General features: G+C 32.7%; 1 protein-coding gene across 1 annotated transcript in view; it reads left to right on the top strand.

The window, feature by feature from the left end:
• PCLO (piccolo presynaptic cytomatrix protein) overlaps positions 1 to 17782 on the top strand; it is a 400611-nt gene that overhangs the window by 321824 nt on the left and 61005 nt on the right. Inside the window, exons 15-19 of the mRNA XM_015134174.3 lie at positions 2076 to 2200; positions 5029 to 5055; positions 12760 to 12853; positions 14061 to 14132; positions 16310 to 16490. Of these exons, the coding sequence (XP_014989660.3) occupies positions 2076 to 2200; positions 5029 to 5055; positions 12760 to 12853; positions 14061 to 14132; positions 16310 to 16490 (499 nt within the window). The remainder of the gene's footprint in view (positions 1 to 2075; positions 2201 to 5028; positions 5056 to 12759; positions 12854 to 14060; positions 14133 to 16309; positions 16491 to 17782) is intronic.

The raw sequence follows: 17782 nt of genomic DNA on the forward strand, positions 1-17782 counted from the left end.
AATATTATAAAGGGAAGGACATTGAGGCAAAGAAACCAATTAAGTGATTATCCAGGAACCCACTACAAAGCAAAAGTGGAGTATGAGTGTGGAAATGGAGAAAATGTGCAGAAGGTTGACACGTTACTAAGAACAAACTAACAGAACTACCCTGATGACCTCTGTCCTCCCGATCTGGCTGTTTCTCTGCTATTTCCAACTTCCAGAAAGCCTATTTTTCACTGACCTCATCTTTCTTCGTTTCACAAGCAGCAAAGAAAATGCTAGAATTTCTGATTCTTAATAGCCTTCTTTCTCTTTCCTACTATTTTGAAACTTCTGTCCTTGAACTAGTATTTCTTTTGGACTTTTTTTTTGTTTTTATTGTTGTTGTTTGTTCTAATTTTATTTTGCTTTCCCTTAAGGAGTAAGATGTAATTTTGTAGTTGAAATTTACCCTGCTATTATTTCTTCTTAATTTGGGTGATATTTTCTTAAGGCAGTGATTTCAATTTATTATTATTTTTTATTATTATTATTATTAATTATTATTATTTTCTTTTAGCAAAGGCTCATTTCTAATGAAACCTTATGTAGACACCCAAACCACAAATCTGTCAGCACTGGAGTCAATGTGATTGAAGATTGCTGGGGCATTCCATTCTCTCTCAAAGCTGACCCTGAGCAACTCTAGATGTTTCCTAAGGCCATACAGAGCAAATTTTAAAAAGCACTCTCTTCGGGTGGCCTGCAAGTTTTCATTTAAATAAGAAATGGTTTGAGTGCTTCATCATTTAAAAGAGGATTCTAAGGCTGGCAGAGAAAGGAGAGAATGGGGAAGTGTTTCTCTTTAACTAAAGATCTGGAAGCTGTTTGAAATTTCAGTGGTATTAATTACAGGTTATTTTATATTCTGTATTTCCGTGCCAGATTATAGCATACAGTTCTAAACTCCCCATTTCTCCTCTTCTTTAATGGTACTTTGCTTTCTTTTTCACTGTGCTTTTATTACGGTCAGGGACTCTAGTCTTTTCTGGATGGAGATAAGCAATTGAAGATGTATTTTCTGACAGGAAACATAATAAGATCAAAATTATGCTAAAATGAGGATTTATTTTCATTATGAAGTTTTACAGGAAAGTATGACTCATCTGAGTTATCCTATTTTAAATATAAATGCAGCATGTCTGTTTTATATGGATTATTTTAAAAGTAGTATTTTTCTATATGGATTTGCCCTTGAAATATGTATCCCTTCCCCTCTATTATTTAATAAACAAAAGTAACATCAAACAGAATTAAGGTTTATTCTAAATGATGCCGAAAGAGTCTTTCAATTGTAAAAGGAAAAAAATGCTTAACTCAATTATTTTGAATTATGCAGTTTTCTCAAATATTTGTTTGAATTATGTCTTTTAGTATTCAGCCACAATTGTGCAACAGCCAGTAAGCATCTATAAAACAATGCCTCTTCTTTCTTCAGCTTCTAAAATTAAAAGAAAAAAAGATTATTCTAGTATCTCACTCTATTAGGAAAGCTGGTACCGAAAGGTATCCATAGGTTTAATATCAGATAATGTAACATAAAAAAGAGGTAGTAATCTGTGTATTCTTAAATATTCTTACATTTCAGTGCCGACAGCTTTATCTTTAAATAACAGTTCCACCCCGCTGCTAATTATTTGGCAAAATGCAGATAATACTTTATAATAACTTACCAATTAGTTAATTTCTTTGAAAATTCTGGAAATTGTTGTTAATAAACATTAACAACATTTACTATTTTCCTAAGAGTAGCAATTTAATTAAAAAATATAACCAGCATTCTAATATATGATTTTCCTTCTAAATAAACTTTAAACAGGCCAGGCCTTTTCACCGTGGAAAGAATGAACAGCATGTTTGCTAGGAATTAAAATATGCCTGGGAGCTCTCAATTAAATTAGACACTAACTGGTCTGTTTGGCTTCAAATAAAATGAAAATGAAAGTTGATGCTTCTTACAAGAATTTTCTTAAAAACATATTAGTAAATATTGAATGATAATGTATAACATGCTTTAAAAAACTTATGGAATATTTTTCTGTCTCCTAAAGCTTCAAATTAACTATGATCTTGGAAATCTCATAATACATATTCTCCAAGCAAGAAATCTTGTTCCTCGAGACAACAATGGTTATTCTGACCCTTTTGTGAAAGTGTACCTTCTTCCAGGGAGAGGGTAAGTAAAATGAAGAAGTATTTCATCTCATGTTTTAAAACAATAGTATAGTGTTTTCTATTCTTTAATTTCAGCACCTCATTTTAATTGACTTTATTATCTTTTCCTTACTTTCCTCCACACATCATATTTATTTATTTCCAATTAGTAAATAAGGTGGAATTAAAAACTTATAATTAAGCCTTACAGGGTTCTAGAAGAACAGTGATCAAAATGAAACCAGCCTCCAACAGAGCAAATCAGCCTTTCAATTCTGGAAATCACTCCTGTGATGAACTATCAGATTCACTATGAAATCATTTAAGGAATTATTTGTGTCAAAGTTAAAGAATTGGCTTACCTTCCCAAATTTATCTGAGAAATCAATATTCAAGGACTCACAAGTTACTGTTTATAGGACATGTGTATTTCCCAATATGTTAGTGTTGATTAAAGGGTTCCCTGATGTATCCTTATTTATAGCATATTTCCAAATCACTGATTTAAAAATTATAAAATAACACAAAGTAATATTAGAAGTATTGACTTTGGTAAATAAATAAAAAATATCTCTTTGAGTCTCTTGTGTGATGTATAAATTGTTGATATAGTCAAGTGTTCTTTGGAGATATTTAACTCTCACATAAGGCAAATTGCTGTGATCTGGTATATAAGTCAGTACTCAAGTATGGTTTTGAAACACTGATTTGAACCCTACAAATTATTATCCTTCACTTGAACAATTCATATCAGCCAAATTAGCAAGATGGAAACGTAAGATCAACAAATGGAGGTAAAATAAAAAGAATTTTGAGTTGGTAATTTAAAGAAACTGGTTTTATTTTCTTTTCATTTTCCTTTTAATTTGTGGAGTGACATTTGAATTTTCCCATTAACTTGGAAATTTTCCACTGTGGCACACAAGTAGAAGGAATAATTTGACCCACCATGTACCCATCACGCAACCTCAACAGTTATCACTTAGTGATCAATCACGTTTCATTTTTCCTCATACACTCCCTTAATCTAGATTATTTAGAAGTAAATCTCAGCTATTATAATTATTTCTGCAAATATTTTAGTATATATTTCTGAAAAATAAAACTCATTTAAAAATAACCTTAATACCTTGTATAAACACATATTTAAATTGTTCAAATCATTGTTTGGTTGCCTCATAATATTTTCCTAGTTGATTTGATGATCTAATTGATATTTACAGAATATACTACCCGTCAATAGCAAATTACATATTCCCTTCAAGTACACATGGAGCATTCACCAAAATAGACTATTTTCTAGGACATAAAATAATCTCTGGCAAATTTAAAAGCATTTTAATTATGTGAAGTGTATTCTTTGACTGTAGTTGGTTTGTTTAAAGAAGATCCAAATTAGAGCTATACGCTGAACTTCAATCTGCTGCTTAGTATTTATATCACCACAGGCAGATCACCAATTTCTTTGAAATTCAGTATTCTTGTCAACCCTGAGAGCCAAGGTAGGCAGAATCATCATGTTTAGCTTGTCAGGAGAACCAAATTAGATAATACTCAGAAAATAATTTTTAAATTGCCAGGTGCTATGTCAAAGTTAGTTCACAGCTTTTAATTTCATCCTTCTCAATAATTTTATTTTAAAAACTTGGAATTGTTGGTATGGTTGCTCTAGTTTTACTCTATTGAACATTTTGAAAAACCAATAATTTTATGTAGAGATTACCAGTAGTCACACAGTACAGGAAAAGGTAGTTTTTGTTTTATGTTCATTCATTTATATCTATATATAGTAGTTGTAACTATAATTTGGCAATATCTTTTATAGTTTAAGAATAACAACAAGGCCGGGTGTGGTGGCTCACGCCTGTAATCCCAGCACTTTGGGAGGCCGAGGCGGGTGGATCACGAGGTCAGGAGATCGAGACCATCCTGGCTAACATGGTGAAACCCTGTCTCTACCAAAAATACAAAAAATTAGCCGGGCGTGGTGGCGGGCATCTGTAGTCCCAGCTTCTCGGGAGGCTGAGGCAGGAGAATGGCATGAACCCGAGAGGTGGAACTTGCAGTGAGCCGAGATCACGCCACTGCACTCCAGTCTGGGAGACATAGCGAGACTCATCTCAAAAAAAAAAAAAAAAAAGAATAACAACAAACTGATAACTTCATTCTGCGTTTGATGTTTGATTTGAGTCATTAGACCTTCATTGTTATTTATAACAATATTATGATACAAGGGGAAATCACTGCCAAGGATTTGTCTGTAATTAGCATTTGTAAATGAAAGAATGAAGATAAAGCATTGTTGTTTATATTCTATATTCTCTAATGATATCCTGGAATACAGAGTACCTACCTTTTATTTATTACAGGATATGTGTCAAGTAGAATGTTACAAACTTAAAGAATCATGAAGGACAGGCAGGTAACACAAATCTGTCAGTCCATTCTGGGGTGAGCAACAAGGAATGGTGGGAACCATGGTGAAATGGAGAACAAACACCCCACCTAAAGCTATCCTCCTGTGGTTTGACAAATAAAACATCCCTACTTGGTGAGGTTTGACTCAAAGGCAGCTAATAAGCTGCTCCTATTCAATTCCTAGGTCTTGCTTTCAATTACACTCCTAATTATTAGACAAGCAGAGGCCTTGGAATGTATTACACTTGCAAGGTATTATTTTCACTGTAATTCTAGCATTATTTTCTGCCTCATGTCATTTATATGTTATGGAATAGCTCTTCTAGTTATTATTTTCATATTTTCTTTCTTATTTCTGTTCCTAACTATTTTCTTCCTATCTTTTCTACTTTCCTGTTTTACCCTTCATTCTCGCTCTTGGAATCAATGCAGTCAAGTCATGGTTGTCCAGAATGCAAGGTAGAGTTGTTTCTCTTTCAGTGTCAAGCTATGCTGTTATGCCTTGAGTTATGCTTTTTGCATTTTTATGTACATTCACTTGCACTTCAACATGGGCTGTAACTTGTATTTTTCTACATGTTTGTGTCTATTGAATCAGCACTACAACAAATTGTTCTGAGCATATTTCTAAATAGCTTTAGCAGATGTGTGCAATAGAACACAGAAAAGTAGAAAATATCAAAAACACAGAAACGATGAATAAAATATATTATTACCATGAAATTAGACATAACTAAAGTCTCATTTATAATCTATTCACTAAAACTCATTTAGCTTCTCACATAATAATCATGAGTTCTCTTGAGTCTTCTATTGAAATAAAAATATAGTCACTTTTCAAAAGTAATTAATGGATCTTCCGGTTGTCCAGTACAGGTGTGTATCCCATCAGGTGTGGTGACTCATGACTGTAATCCCAGGACTTTGGGAGGCCGAGGTGGGCAGATCATGAGGTCAGGAAATTGAGACCATCCTGGCTAACACGGTGAAACCCCATCTCTACTAAAAATACAAAAAATTAGCTGGGGGCGTGTGGGCAGGTGCCTGTAGTCCCAGCTACCCGGGAGACTGAGGCAGGAAAATACATGAACCTGGGAGGTGGAGCTTGCAGTGAGCTGAGATCGTGCCACTGCACTTCAGCCTGGGCGACAGAGTGAGACTCTGTCTCAAAGAAAAAAAAAAAAGAAAATAGGTGTTTGAACTTGGTCCCTCACTTGAACCTAATGTTGAAACATTTTCATGCCTTTATAACTTCTGCCCCACAAAATTTCTGCTGTGCAATGTAGAATGCCATAATTGGCTTGCTGTAGTATATTGGCAATAAGATAATCTTCCTTTGTTCCCAATAGTAGGAGTGTTTTCTAATGCAGCTCATAACAAGTTGCATCATAACACTGTCAACTAAGGCAATTTCTTAGTACATAGCCAAAAGCATTATTTTGCACATCTCTCATTGCATTATAAATTAAATGTGTCATTTAGTTGGAAAGGCAAATCATGTAAGATCTGTAGCAATAGGGTGATGAGGATTTTAATCTCACCCAGATTATTAATGGTACAGCATTCGTTTTTGTCTATGACATTAAAATTTCACACATTTACTACTAATGAGCTGTTTCCCAAATGAGGCTATTTCTGATTTTTAAAAGCATAAATATGTAAATATTTCAAACAACAGGATTAGTTACCACAGCCTTGCTATTGCCCAGAAACTTTTTGTTTCCTTGCAGCCACATAATTGTGGCAAACAATGTAATCGACACTGTGATAGATTCCTCGTTATGGCTGGTTCTCTCATCACAGAACACAATCCAGGTCTCTCAGGCTGATATGCAAAATTAGTTTTGTTTCAAAGAAATAGTATTATTTTTAGAACAGATATTATTAATCACATTATTCAGAATCTCCCTATCTTTTATATATAGAAACTTGGGGGAAATTATCAGAATGATAGAGATTGTATTTAACTTAGAAAAGAGAGAATATTTTATAAATTATAAATAATGGCATGTCTTAGATAACTGTTTAAAAGATCTGGAAGCTACTCTCTTGTCTTTCATTTAGAAATCACTTTCACCATGTCTTTGAGAATTGTCAGTGTAAGAGGGAATTATATTGACAAGGTACTGACATTGTAAGTTAGACAATAGAAGCCAATGAGTGAGGTCCTTAAGAACTTGCGTTTGAATTTTAGCCCTGTCACTTAGAAGCTGTAAGATTTCTCTAAAACTATTTTTCTCTTCTGCAAAATAGGAATAATAACAGCTCCCTTCGCAGGCTTTCTGTGAAATACATGAAATAAATACATCAAAAGTGATAAGCATAATGTCTGGAACATAATAAGCTTTCAATCAATGGTAGTTGTTATTATTATTGCTAGGAACGTGTATCATACATTTTATGTAACCAACGGTTAGTTATCTCTGCAACAAAAAGTTACAGAATGCTTGAGCTACTGAATTATTTAAAAATACTATGTAGAAAATTAAACAACTTTCTTTAATAATAAAATGTAATACATCTTTCATTCTTAAATTAAAAATGAAGTCCTGTTAACTAGTTAAAAATTACACTGATCTAGTTTCCTTGTCTTCTTTATTTTCTTCTTCCCACCTTCTGATCAATATACTCAAACTCTGAAGGGCCAAATGTCAGGCAAGATAAGGTGAGAGAATGACAAGGAAAAAGTCTGGGTCATGCATGAACTCAATACTTTCTCTTGGATAATTAAGAAATGGAAATGAGCATACATGAAGGGCCTCGTTCTGATTTTCTCTCATCACACTGTTGAGCAAAGTGAAAATATTTTCTCGTTACTGAGATTTTGTTATGAATGTAATAATTATTTTTAGCTATCATTATATCTGGAAGCCCAGTTCCTGGCTGAACCTTTCTCTAAACAGCATTGGTAGCCTATCAAACCATTTCCTCTGGGACCTATGGAAGGCAGGTACAGGTGTTGTGTATATTTACAATATGATGTCCAAAACGTATTTTACTTCAATAGATTTTAAAGGAAAACAATATACAAGCATGTTCTAAGGATCACTGAACATTTACTTAGCACAGACTATGTGTCAGGTGCAGGGGTTACAATTGACAATGTAGCCATAGTCTCTGCCATCAGAGAGCAAAGAGGAAAATAAAATGATAGACAATAAGCACACCATTACACCATTAAACAGAGCTTACAAAATGGGATACAGGTTGTACTTTTTCTAAATTAAGAGAAGCAACCTCAGAGGAGTAATTTTGAAAAACGTGTGTGTGTGTGTGTGTGTGTGTGTGTGTGTGTGTGTGTGTGTGTGTGTAGTAAGTTTAGTAAAGGAAAACCAGATAAAACATTAGAAATGAATACCTTCAATGTTTTAGATTATTTTATAAAAGTAGATACACCAAAGAAGCCTTCAAATTTCATTATCTTTTCTCAATTTTTCTTTTGAAATTAAAAAATATGTACATGGAAACTGTTTTCCTGCTGGTCTTGAGTAGAATAATTGAATTTCAAATACTTTTTCAGACAGCCTTAAAAGTAGATATACCTATGCACGACAAAATAGCCAATAAAAACAAATAAAAAATAAACCACCAGTACTTTGGGAGCCTGAGGAGGGCAGATCACAGGGTCAGGAGATGGAGACCATCCTGGCTAACACGGTGAAACCCCGTCTCTACTAAAAATAAAAAAATAAAAAAATAAAAAAAATTAGCCGGGGGTGGTGGCAGGCACCTGTAGTCCCTGCTACTGAGGCTGAGGCAGGAGAATGGTGTGAACCCGGGAGGCGGAGCTTGCAGTGAGCCCAGATTGCGCCACTGCACTCCAGCCTGGGTGACAGAGCCAGACTCCATCTCAAAAAAATAAATAAACAAACAAACAAGGCAAAACTTCAAGGGGGTGAAGTTTTAGATATTTTTTGATAAGCACCATGTCCCATCTTTATGTATTGACCTTTTTATTTTCCCTTATTAATAAACTTCTTTGATTATTAGATATAATTGTCCTAATTTCCCTATTGTTAAATCATTAATGTAATCTTCCCTCAAGAGAATATAGTGTGTTTACTAGACAAGAAAGGAAAGGGAGGATGAACTCCACTTATTTCTCAGCTTGACTTTATGCTCACATTCAAGAATCCCCCTGTTTACCTGCCTACCTTCAACTTGTAAATCCACAGATTTTGATACGACTATTTTGTGTAGAGTTTTAAATTGTGTTAAGTGGCAACACAGTTCATTGAAATTGTGTACGATATGATCAGAGCATGGTAGTTATAAAACAAGTGTTATTAAAGAATGGCTTCGTGTGACCAGCTCTGTGTGTCAGGAAATGCAAGTGCAAAAAATACTGCAAAGGCTTTCATTGGTGTTTAGGAGCAAGCTGTTTTTACTTTCATTAATTCTAAAGGCAATGGATGTTTTAGGTCTGTAGAGAATTGGAGAATCAAACTCATTACTATGATTAAGATAGTCTATTAAAATGAACATTTTAACTTTTGTCCAATCAGTTTAGGTTATTTCTAAATGTATATGGTCAAACATCAGGTATTTATCAGTATTTATAATAAGTAGGCCTAATTGTTCCACAACACTCGCTTAGGATGTACTGTTCAGGATTTCCCTAGGCAACTCCAAAGATGGCCTAACTTGCTCATAATGTTTGTAATGTGTGTGTACACATTATACATAATTTATATTATATGTATAAAAATTATATATTTAAATTGAGATGGAGTATTTTAGATTATAAAGAAGACAAACTCGATACTTCAGGTAGTGAAGCCTGCAATTAAGAAAATAGATGGATGTCACATTTTATGATGGGCCTAATCAACTGAGTTCATATAACATTTATTTAAGAGCAAAAAATCAAATTAACTATGTTTGAATCCTGGTCCTACCAGTTAATAACTATGTAACTTTGACAATATGCCTTAATTTTTCCGAGCTTCAAGTTTTCTCGCCTATAAAATGGAATAAGAAGTAATACCTGTAAAATGGGGTTAATATGAGTATTACATGAGTTAATACATGAAAAGCACTTAGAACTTTACCAGAGGAAAGAATAGGCATTTAATAAATGTTAGTTATGATTTTAATATGCTTGCTTTTAAAAATGCTTTTCATGCATGAATTAAATACATACTCATATGTCAATACAATACAAGGGTTTTTTAGTTGATAGAGATGTACAATTCCTGATACGGAGTTGGCATTCAATAATTTTTGCTAGGTGTATAAGTGAAAACAAAGACTAAATGTGGATTTGAACAATTTGAATAACAATTATTCACATGTATGGATTAAGAAAAGATAGGGACTGATAAATCTCTTCAAAGATACTTCAATACTACTGCAGACTATTTTAATATATATTGGCAGACCCAGAACTTTAGTGATAGTACGTGGGTTTGCATTTGGTATTAATTCCCATCTTGTTAAACAAATTGCATATTTTTTAGAACTTAAAAAGCATAATTTCATTACTGTTCAGTATATTAGATAAATCTTAATATGGTTTCCATAACCTCACCACATTGGTAAGTAAGTCCAAAACAAACAGAGGCTTTAAAACTCATACTACCATGTGTTTGTTTCCTGTGTATATTCACATAGGAGAATAGCCATGATTCTCAAGTAGCAATCCACGTTTACTATTAACTGAAAAGTAGTCACAAATTCTTTCTATGTCACTATCAAAGTTATTAACTCTTTCTATGTATTAATTTCTATGTATTATTTCTGTGTAGACACTTTTTTGTAGACACAAATTCTATCGCCATCAAATTAAGTCATTAATTCTATGTTACCATCAAAAAAGAATCCAAAACTAAATTTAAAGCAACGTATCTTACTAAAAATTTTTGAATTTTTCATTATGAAATATTTCAAGTTTACTAAAAATTATAGAAAATACCCTAACAAATATCTGTGTGCTTGCTCTCCAATTTTGTCAGATCTCAAGATTTTGCTATATTTGTTTTAGATGTTTTAAAATAAAAGATAATACCCGGAGGCTCTCTGAAATCACTTCCCTGTCCATCAAAAAAACTCACTAAATTGAATTTAATATTCATAATTTACAAGTTTTCTTACAATATTAATATATGTATGTCAAATATACATGTATATATGATGTGTAATCGTATTTCACATGATTTTATCTTTGTACCATTATACCATACTATATTAAGTGTTTGATCAAAACTTTTTTCAAGATATATCTATCTTGATATATGGAGGCTTTTAAGATTTATTTAATTGATTTTCAGTGCCACTTACTATTTCATTGAAATGAATATATCAAAATGTATTTATTCTTTCTTCTATTGGCTTGCTATTGAAATAATGTTACAATTAATATTCTTGAACAAATTTCTTGTTCACAGGTAGGAGAATTTATGGTAGAAGTGGAATTAGTAGAAATTGAATATTTGGATGTTTGGGTATATAAACTTAAACTTCACCAGATATTGACAAATTTATCTAAAAAGTCTATATAGAAACTTCCTATCCACAGTCCATGAGAGCTCCTCTTTCTTTAAATCATTGTCTCTATATTTCCCTAAAATTGTTTGTAATTTATCTTGAGTGACAACTGTCAAATTGTGTACATTCAAATTGGTTGAAGTGGGAGGAACACTGCTTTATTTCAATTGGATTCAGCTCACAATGGCTGACTTGTGAAGTGTTATGAAACACCAACTCGGTGCTTCTTAATCTTGGCTACACATTAGATTCACCTCGGAGCCTTCAAAAATCCTAATATTCAAGCCTCATCCCAGACTAATTACATCAGACTTTCCTTCGGGGTGTAAGCAGGGTTAAGAGGGAAGTGGGTGAAGGGTTGACTGACCCACCTCCCACCACCAGAACTCAGGTGATCCCATTATGCAGTCAATGTTAAGAATTACTTCCTTTGTATCTGACTGGTAAGAAAATAAAATCAGAGAGACAGGGAAAGTACTTGCCTGTAGGCCCATCTTTAAAAGTAAGTGGTGACCTGGAGTTTGATTCTCAATAGCTTTCTCTAGAATGTGTAGGTAAATTAGTGGCTGGGGAAGATTTCCAGGCATCCAGGATATGGCAGTATTTGAGACCAGGAATGTAGCAAGAGTTAGTTTGACAATAGTTTGGAATAGAACTACAGATTACAAGGGACAGGATCCAGCCCCTTTTAGGAAAGGCAACTTGTGAAGTCCAGACATATGTAAAGACTCCCAGACAAAGAGGTTGGTTTACAGGACTCTAGTGTCCACCAGAGATGAAGTATTATTTAGAACGTGAGACATAAGCTTAGGCAGAAAATGCAGAAAAAAAGCAGTGAGAGTTAGAGAAAGGCCTTGTCTGTGTGGGCACCATTTGGTAATAGCAAATGACAGTAATCTAATTTCAACCCCATCAGTTGGTGACAGCTATACATGTTCTGCCAGACTTAATTAGGATATGCTTTGAAAATTAAGTTGTTTTTAAATGTGTAGCATATAAGCTTCTAATTGGTGCTCAGAGGAAATGGAAAGTCAAGGATTAATGCAAATGTCCCAAGTTATAATAATTGAGGAAAGATTTTATTTGGTTCATCAATTGTAAAATAACATATTGATATAAACCAAAAATTTATATTTAATTAAAATTGCTTTATAACTGCATTAAATATACTTTACCAAGAGTGTTGGTAAATATACTTTAAATATCAGATAACAAGTGTTTACGGAATGTCAGCCACAGCAACAGCCATTCTTCATCTTTTTCTCAATCAGTACAGTCATAACAATGTTTTAGTTTTGCTTTTCCATACATGCAAAACTATAGGAAAGTTAAACACCAAATTACTGTTTATCGGGCAATAACATTGATGTTACCATTTAGTTCATATAATTACCTCCTATGTTCAGGAAAGAGTAAGATTTCTAAATTATAGTATAGTTAGAACACCTACAAGCATTTCTTTAAAAAAAAATCTTTAGGGCAAAGAAAACTACAAGCATCCAACATATTTTTAAGTTGTCACTGTGCATTCAGGGTTTAAGACATGAGGATGATGAGATAATTATAGAGTGATTTGAAATAAAATATCTTGAATAGTCTGCATGTCCTTTAGTTTAACTGTGAAGTCATCAACTAAGGTGAATAATCAAGATAACTCTTTCTTTTCTCCCAATTCAGTGCTGAGTACAAGAGAAGGACTAAATATGTCCAGAAAAGTCTTAATCCTGAGTGGAATCAAACAGTAATTTATAAAAGTATTTCCATGGAACAGGTATGTAAAGATTATTTCTAGGTGACAGAATTAGGCTAATATAAGTACAGTGATAGCACAATTATTCAAAAATTGGATCTATATACATTTTGCCAATCAAACAGAAAAAGTTGAGTAAAATACATGTAAGAAATGTAGACAATGGGAAAAAAATGAGTGACGTTTAAACATAGGGTGAAAGTAAATGTGCACATTTTGACAAAGCAGCCAAAACATAAACAAATAAAATAAGAAAACTAGTGGAATATTTTCCATTGATTATTTCAGAATTTAAAATTTTTAATAGACTAAGCCACAGTTATCAAATTTGAGAGGGAAATATATTTTCCAACTGGCTATATTTTGACTTTCATACACAGTATACAGAAAAAATAAGATTCAATGCATAGAACTGTATTACTGCACCAGACAATATTTTAGGATCTCATCTCTTTGCTAAATTGAGGCCTCCTAAGAATCTGGCACTGTGGTGCTAAACTCTATAGAAGAACACAAAATGATGACTAGTATAAAGGGTTATCACCACAGATAAGTAACTGTAGACAAAATTACACTAATGTGCTTCTGAAAATCTGCATTTTTATAACTTTGCTTGAGTAACAGACAATAACTGAAATGTATAAAGTTGAATTCAGAGAGAAGACTGCAAAGACAGTTCCCATATAAACCAATTTACAAGTGAACTGTCTTTCAAAATGAGGTTCTTAATTTGTCTTCTAGTAGATTAATTTGATTACAAAAACAAAGCTTGATATAAATTATAATCTGGGTTTGTGAATTTAAAATAAACTCACCTGCAGAAATAAGACAATGCTACTAAGTTTTTTAGAAATTGCTGAAGCATCTAATCCAAATACTTCATCTATATAATACTAGACGTTTTTGCAATCTATGAATTTCTTATATTTAGAGTACTTATAAATTCTGATTTCTATTTTTGAAAATGAGGTGGGGATACAATAAATAAGAATTATCATTTTATTCACAAAATAATGTTCCATATGATCAAACACTAGAGTGCAAAATCATTCAAATTTTATGTAATATTTAATATATTTAAACTACATAGTTTTTGGTAAAATTTTAAGTATTTTCACATAAATGGAAGGAGTTTAAGGAAATAAAAATAAATATGTCTACTGTATATGTATAATGAAAATGTATGATGGAAAGATAGGTTAATTAGGTTTCTATTTGAACTATATAGCTCAAGAAGAAAACACTGGAGGTGACAGTTTGGGATTATGATAGATTTTCATCCAACGACTTCCTTGGGGAGGTAAGCCTCTGACTTCCTTTCCCTTATTTGCTGCTATGGTAAACCACCAATTAAAGCATGATGCAAAGCATATTTCTGAAGTTTGTAAGATAGCCATTTCTGCATAAAATCTTTTGGCAGATAGAATTTATTTCCTGATTTACTCTTTGAGTAGATTAATACCAACTCAAGAAATGATTTTCACTCTATCACTTGATGTACTTTATAATTAATTTCTAAGATGAAATTTTGTTTCAATAGGAAGATATGCAATCATACTGTGAGTCCAAATGAGATTTGAAGTAATAAATTTATCATATTATAAAATGGCCTGGACTTTTCAAAATGCATTTACACGTTCTTTAATTGATTCGATGTGATATATTGCATTGTTATTTATAATTAAGTTTCCTGAGAAAAATTGCTGAAAACATTTTAAGAAGCAAAACTACAAGTAGGAGAAAACAATAAAAACAATTTTTACATTAACATCAAGGAATCAAAATAACCTAATTGTATGCCTGTGTCAGAATATCTCATATACCCCATAAATACATACACTTACTATGTACTTGTAAAAATTTAAAAGTAAATAAATAACCTAATCATGAAATTGGTAGAGTGAACAAATCTTGTGATTTTTTTAATCTATTATATATACACACACATGTATAGATATATATACATTGTTTATAGATATGAACATAATACATACATTGTTTATACATAGGAACATTATATGTATAATGTAGATATGTACACATTGTATAATGTAGATTATATATTATATGTTGTATATACACATATATTATACATTGTATATACATATACATTGTATACATAATGTGTATATACATACAATGTATATGTGTCTGTATACTATACAGTGTATACAATTGTATGTATAGTGTATATATGTTTATGTACACATTATATATACAATGTATATATACTATACATATATAATATATATACTATACATATATAGTATATATAATATATATACACACACATATTGTTTAGTGTTCTGCTTAGGGTAGAAGTTATGAAAGAATATTAAAAATAATCTCCAAAACCTACAAAATATGATATCCTTTTGATAGAGATTATATAAAACAGTTGTGTAATCAAGGTGATAATGAGGCCTTGTTTGGTTGTTAAGACTTTGCACCTCTCTTTTCACCAAAACCGGAGCATTTGACCCTTACCTTCCAGCTCCATCCAGCTGTAGCCACTTGGACGAATCTTGATCTTAGGCAAGAGTACTCTAGATTAGTATTATGTCTGACTTTATGTCTCAAAAAATTGACTTATTGAAGTCCCTCTAATTTATGGTCTTATGTTTACATGAGCCTAAAGCATATATCCATTGGTCTGGTTTTCATTTCTTTTTAGCTCATCATATCTAAGATGTCAGCAACTGCAAAATGCACCAATGTACTAAGAAAAGAAAAGTTGCCAATTAAACCACGACGAAATGTGTTAGTCGTATCCCTATTTCAAATGTGAACTAAAGTGTGTTTTAAAATAGAATAAATAAATTTATAATTGCAACTTTCTCATTCTTTTCCAGTTTGTCTCTTTTGTGACTAAAATCAAACATTTTTCAAGGTTGCTAGTCCAGTTTAAGATTAGAATGAGTTATGAGTTCTTTTTTTTTTTCTTTTCTGAGACGGAGTCTCGCTGTGTTGCCTGGGCTGAAGTGTGGTGGCGCGATCTCAGCTCACTGCAAGCTCCACCTCCCAGGTTCACGCCATTGTCCTGCCTCAGCCTCCCTTGTAGCTGGGACTACAGGCACCAGCCACCACGCTCGGCTAATTTTTTTTGTTTTTGTTTTTTTAGCAGAGACGGGGTTTCACCGTTAAGATTAAAATGAGTTCTTACAACAAAAAGAAGTTTTGTTTTATGAACATATTGACTTGTGACCCTTTTAACATCATATCCAAATAATTTATTTAATAGTCAAAAATTTTATACAGTTCAGCTCAAGCAAACATTTATTAAGCATCTAGTATGTAAAAGACATTGTTTCCAGTATCATTGGTAAAGAAAAATGAAGAAGAAAGAATCATCATCCTCAAAAGTTATACTGTATTCCTTGGTTTATATCCTTTAATAAATTTTAGAACATAGAAAAAGTAATGAATTAAATGTACTTTAGTCCCTAAATGTCATTGATTTGTTACACTTTTTTTCAGGTATTGATTGATTTATCTAGCACATCTCACCTCGATAACACTCCAAGGTGGTATCCTCTCAAAGAACAGACTGAAAGCATCGATCATGGCAAGTCGCATTCCAGTCAGAGCAGCCAGCAGTCCCCAAAGCCATCTGTTATCAAAAGCAGAAGCCATGGTATCTTCCCTGACCCATCAAAGGGTAGGAAATACTTTTTAAGCAGAAAAAGCTTTGTGTCTATTTGTTCAGTCTGTATCTTCTTAGTGTAAATGTTTGTACATTTAACATATACTAATAGACTAGACATGACTGGAAAATACTTAATATAATGTCATGCAAAGAGTGATGGATGTGGATTCAGGAGAGATGGGCTTTATTCTCAGATCATCATCCATACTTAGGTGTAGGACTTTGTAATCTTCACTTCTCTAACTGTCCATTTTCCAACATGTAAAATGGAGGAGGTTGGACTATATGAGCTGTTTGGTCTATTCCACCTCAAAATCCATGATAACATGATTTCAGAAAATGCATTTGGGTATTTCATAAAGATAATAGAAAAATCCCTACTGGTTCATTGACTAGACATAATCATCATTAGCATTAAGGTATAATCCTTCTACTTTTGAATCTCTGGTTGTCCATAAATATTGTCTTACCCAATAAATATAATTTTGTATGCTACTTTTTATTTATCATACAAAGAATATTTTCCCTTGTCATCAAAACAATTGGTATGCTGAAATTTACTTAAGTCTTTCCTAAATGTTGAACTCAAGCTAATTTTTTAATAAATTATTTTTTAAATAACAGTGCCATACATTGGGTTTGACAATATGCAAATATGCACAGCACTCTCATTCAAATGAGCTTTTCCTTTGAGAGGTTCATTACCAGCTGTCCTACAACACAACATTAATCCTCATCATAAACTGAGTTACTGCCTCTGTGGGATAAAACGTGTGGTACCTTACCTACATATACTGAACTATTTATAAGTATTAAATATAATTTTTATATTGGACTTGAATATTACTTCTTTGTCACCTTTTCTAGGAAAGTCCATCAAATTGAAAAGTGGTTCTTTGTATATGAGATTCTCTGAATCATTAATGCAAGTGTTCTAGGAGATGAGAAAGTGAGTCCATGTCCAGTAGGCCACTGAGTTGGTATCATAAACCACTGACTACGAGTGCTGTAGATTATTTATTAATGAGTTTTATAGATCATTTATGGGTTCTACTTAGCCATCTCAACTCTATCTTGCTTAACATTCTGCAAGATCATTAGTATAAAGATCTCTTTCTATGACTGCCTTAGGAAATATGTGATCCATACATTCTCTACAATGGTTTGAGGCATGATTCTACAATCTCCACATTTAATATGTCCTAGTGACTTACATCCTTCATCCTGTTTTTACTTAAAACTCCTCCTGTGTACCGTCTCCTACCTGACCTGTACTGGAATTAGCAGAGGTGCTTGTTGAAACA

This window comes from Macaca mulatta, chromosome 3 (genome assembly GCF_049350105.2).
Source record: "Macaca mulatta isolate MMU2019108-1 chromosome 3, T2T-MMU8v2.0, whole genome shotgun sequence".
Taxonomy (NCBI): domain Eukaryota; kingdom Metazoa; phylum Chordata; class Mammalia; order Primates; family Cercopithecidae; genus Macaca; species Macaca mulatta.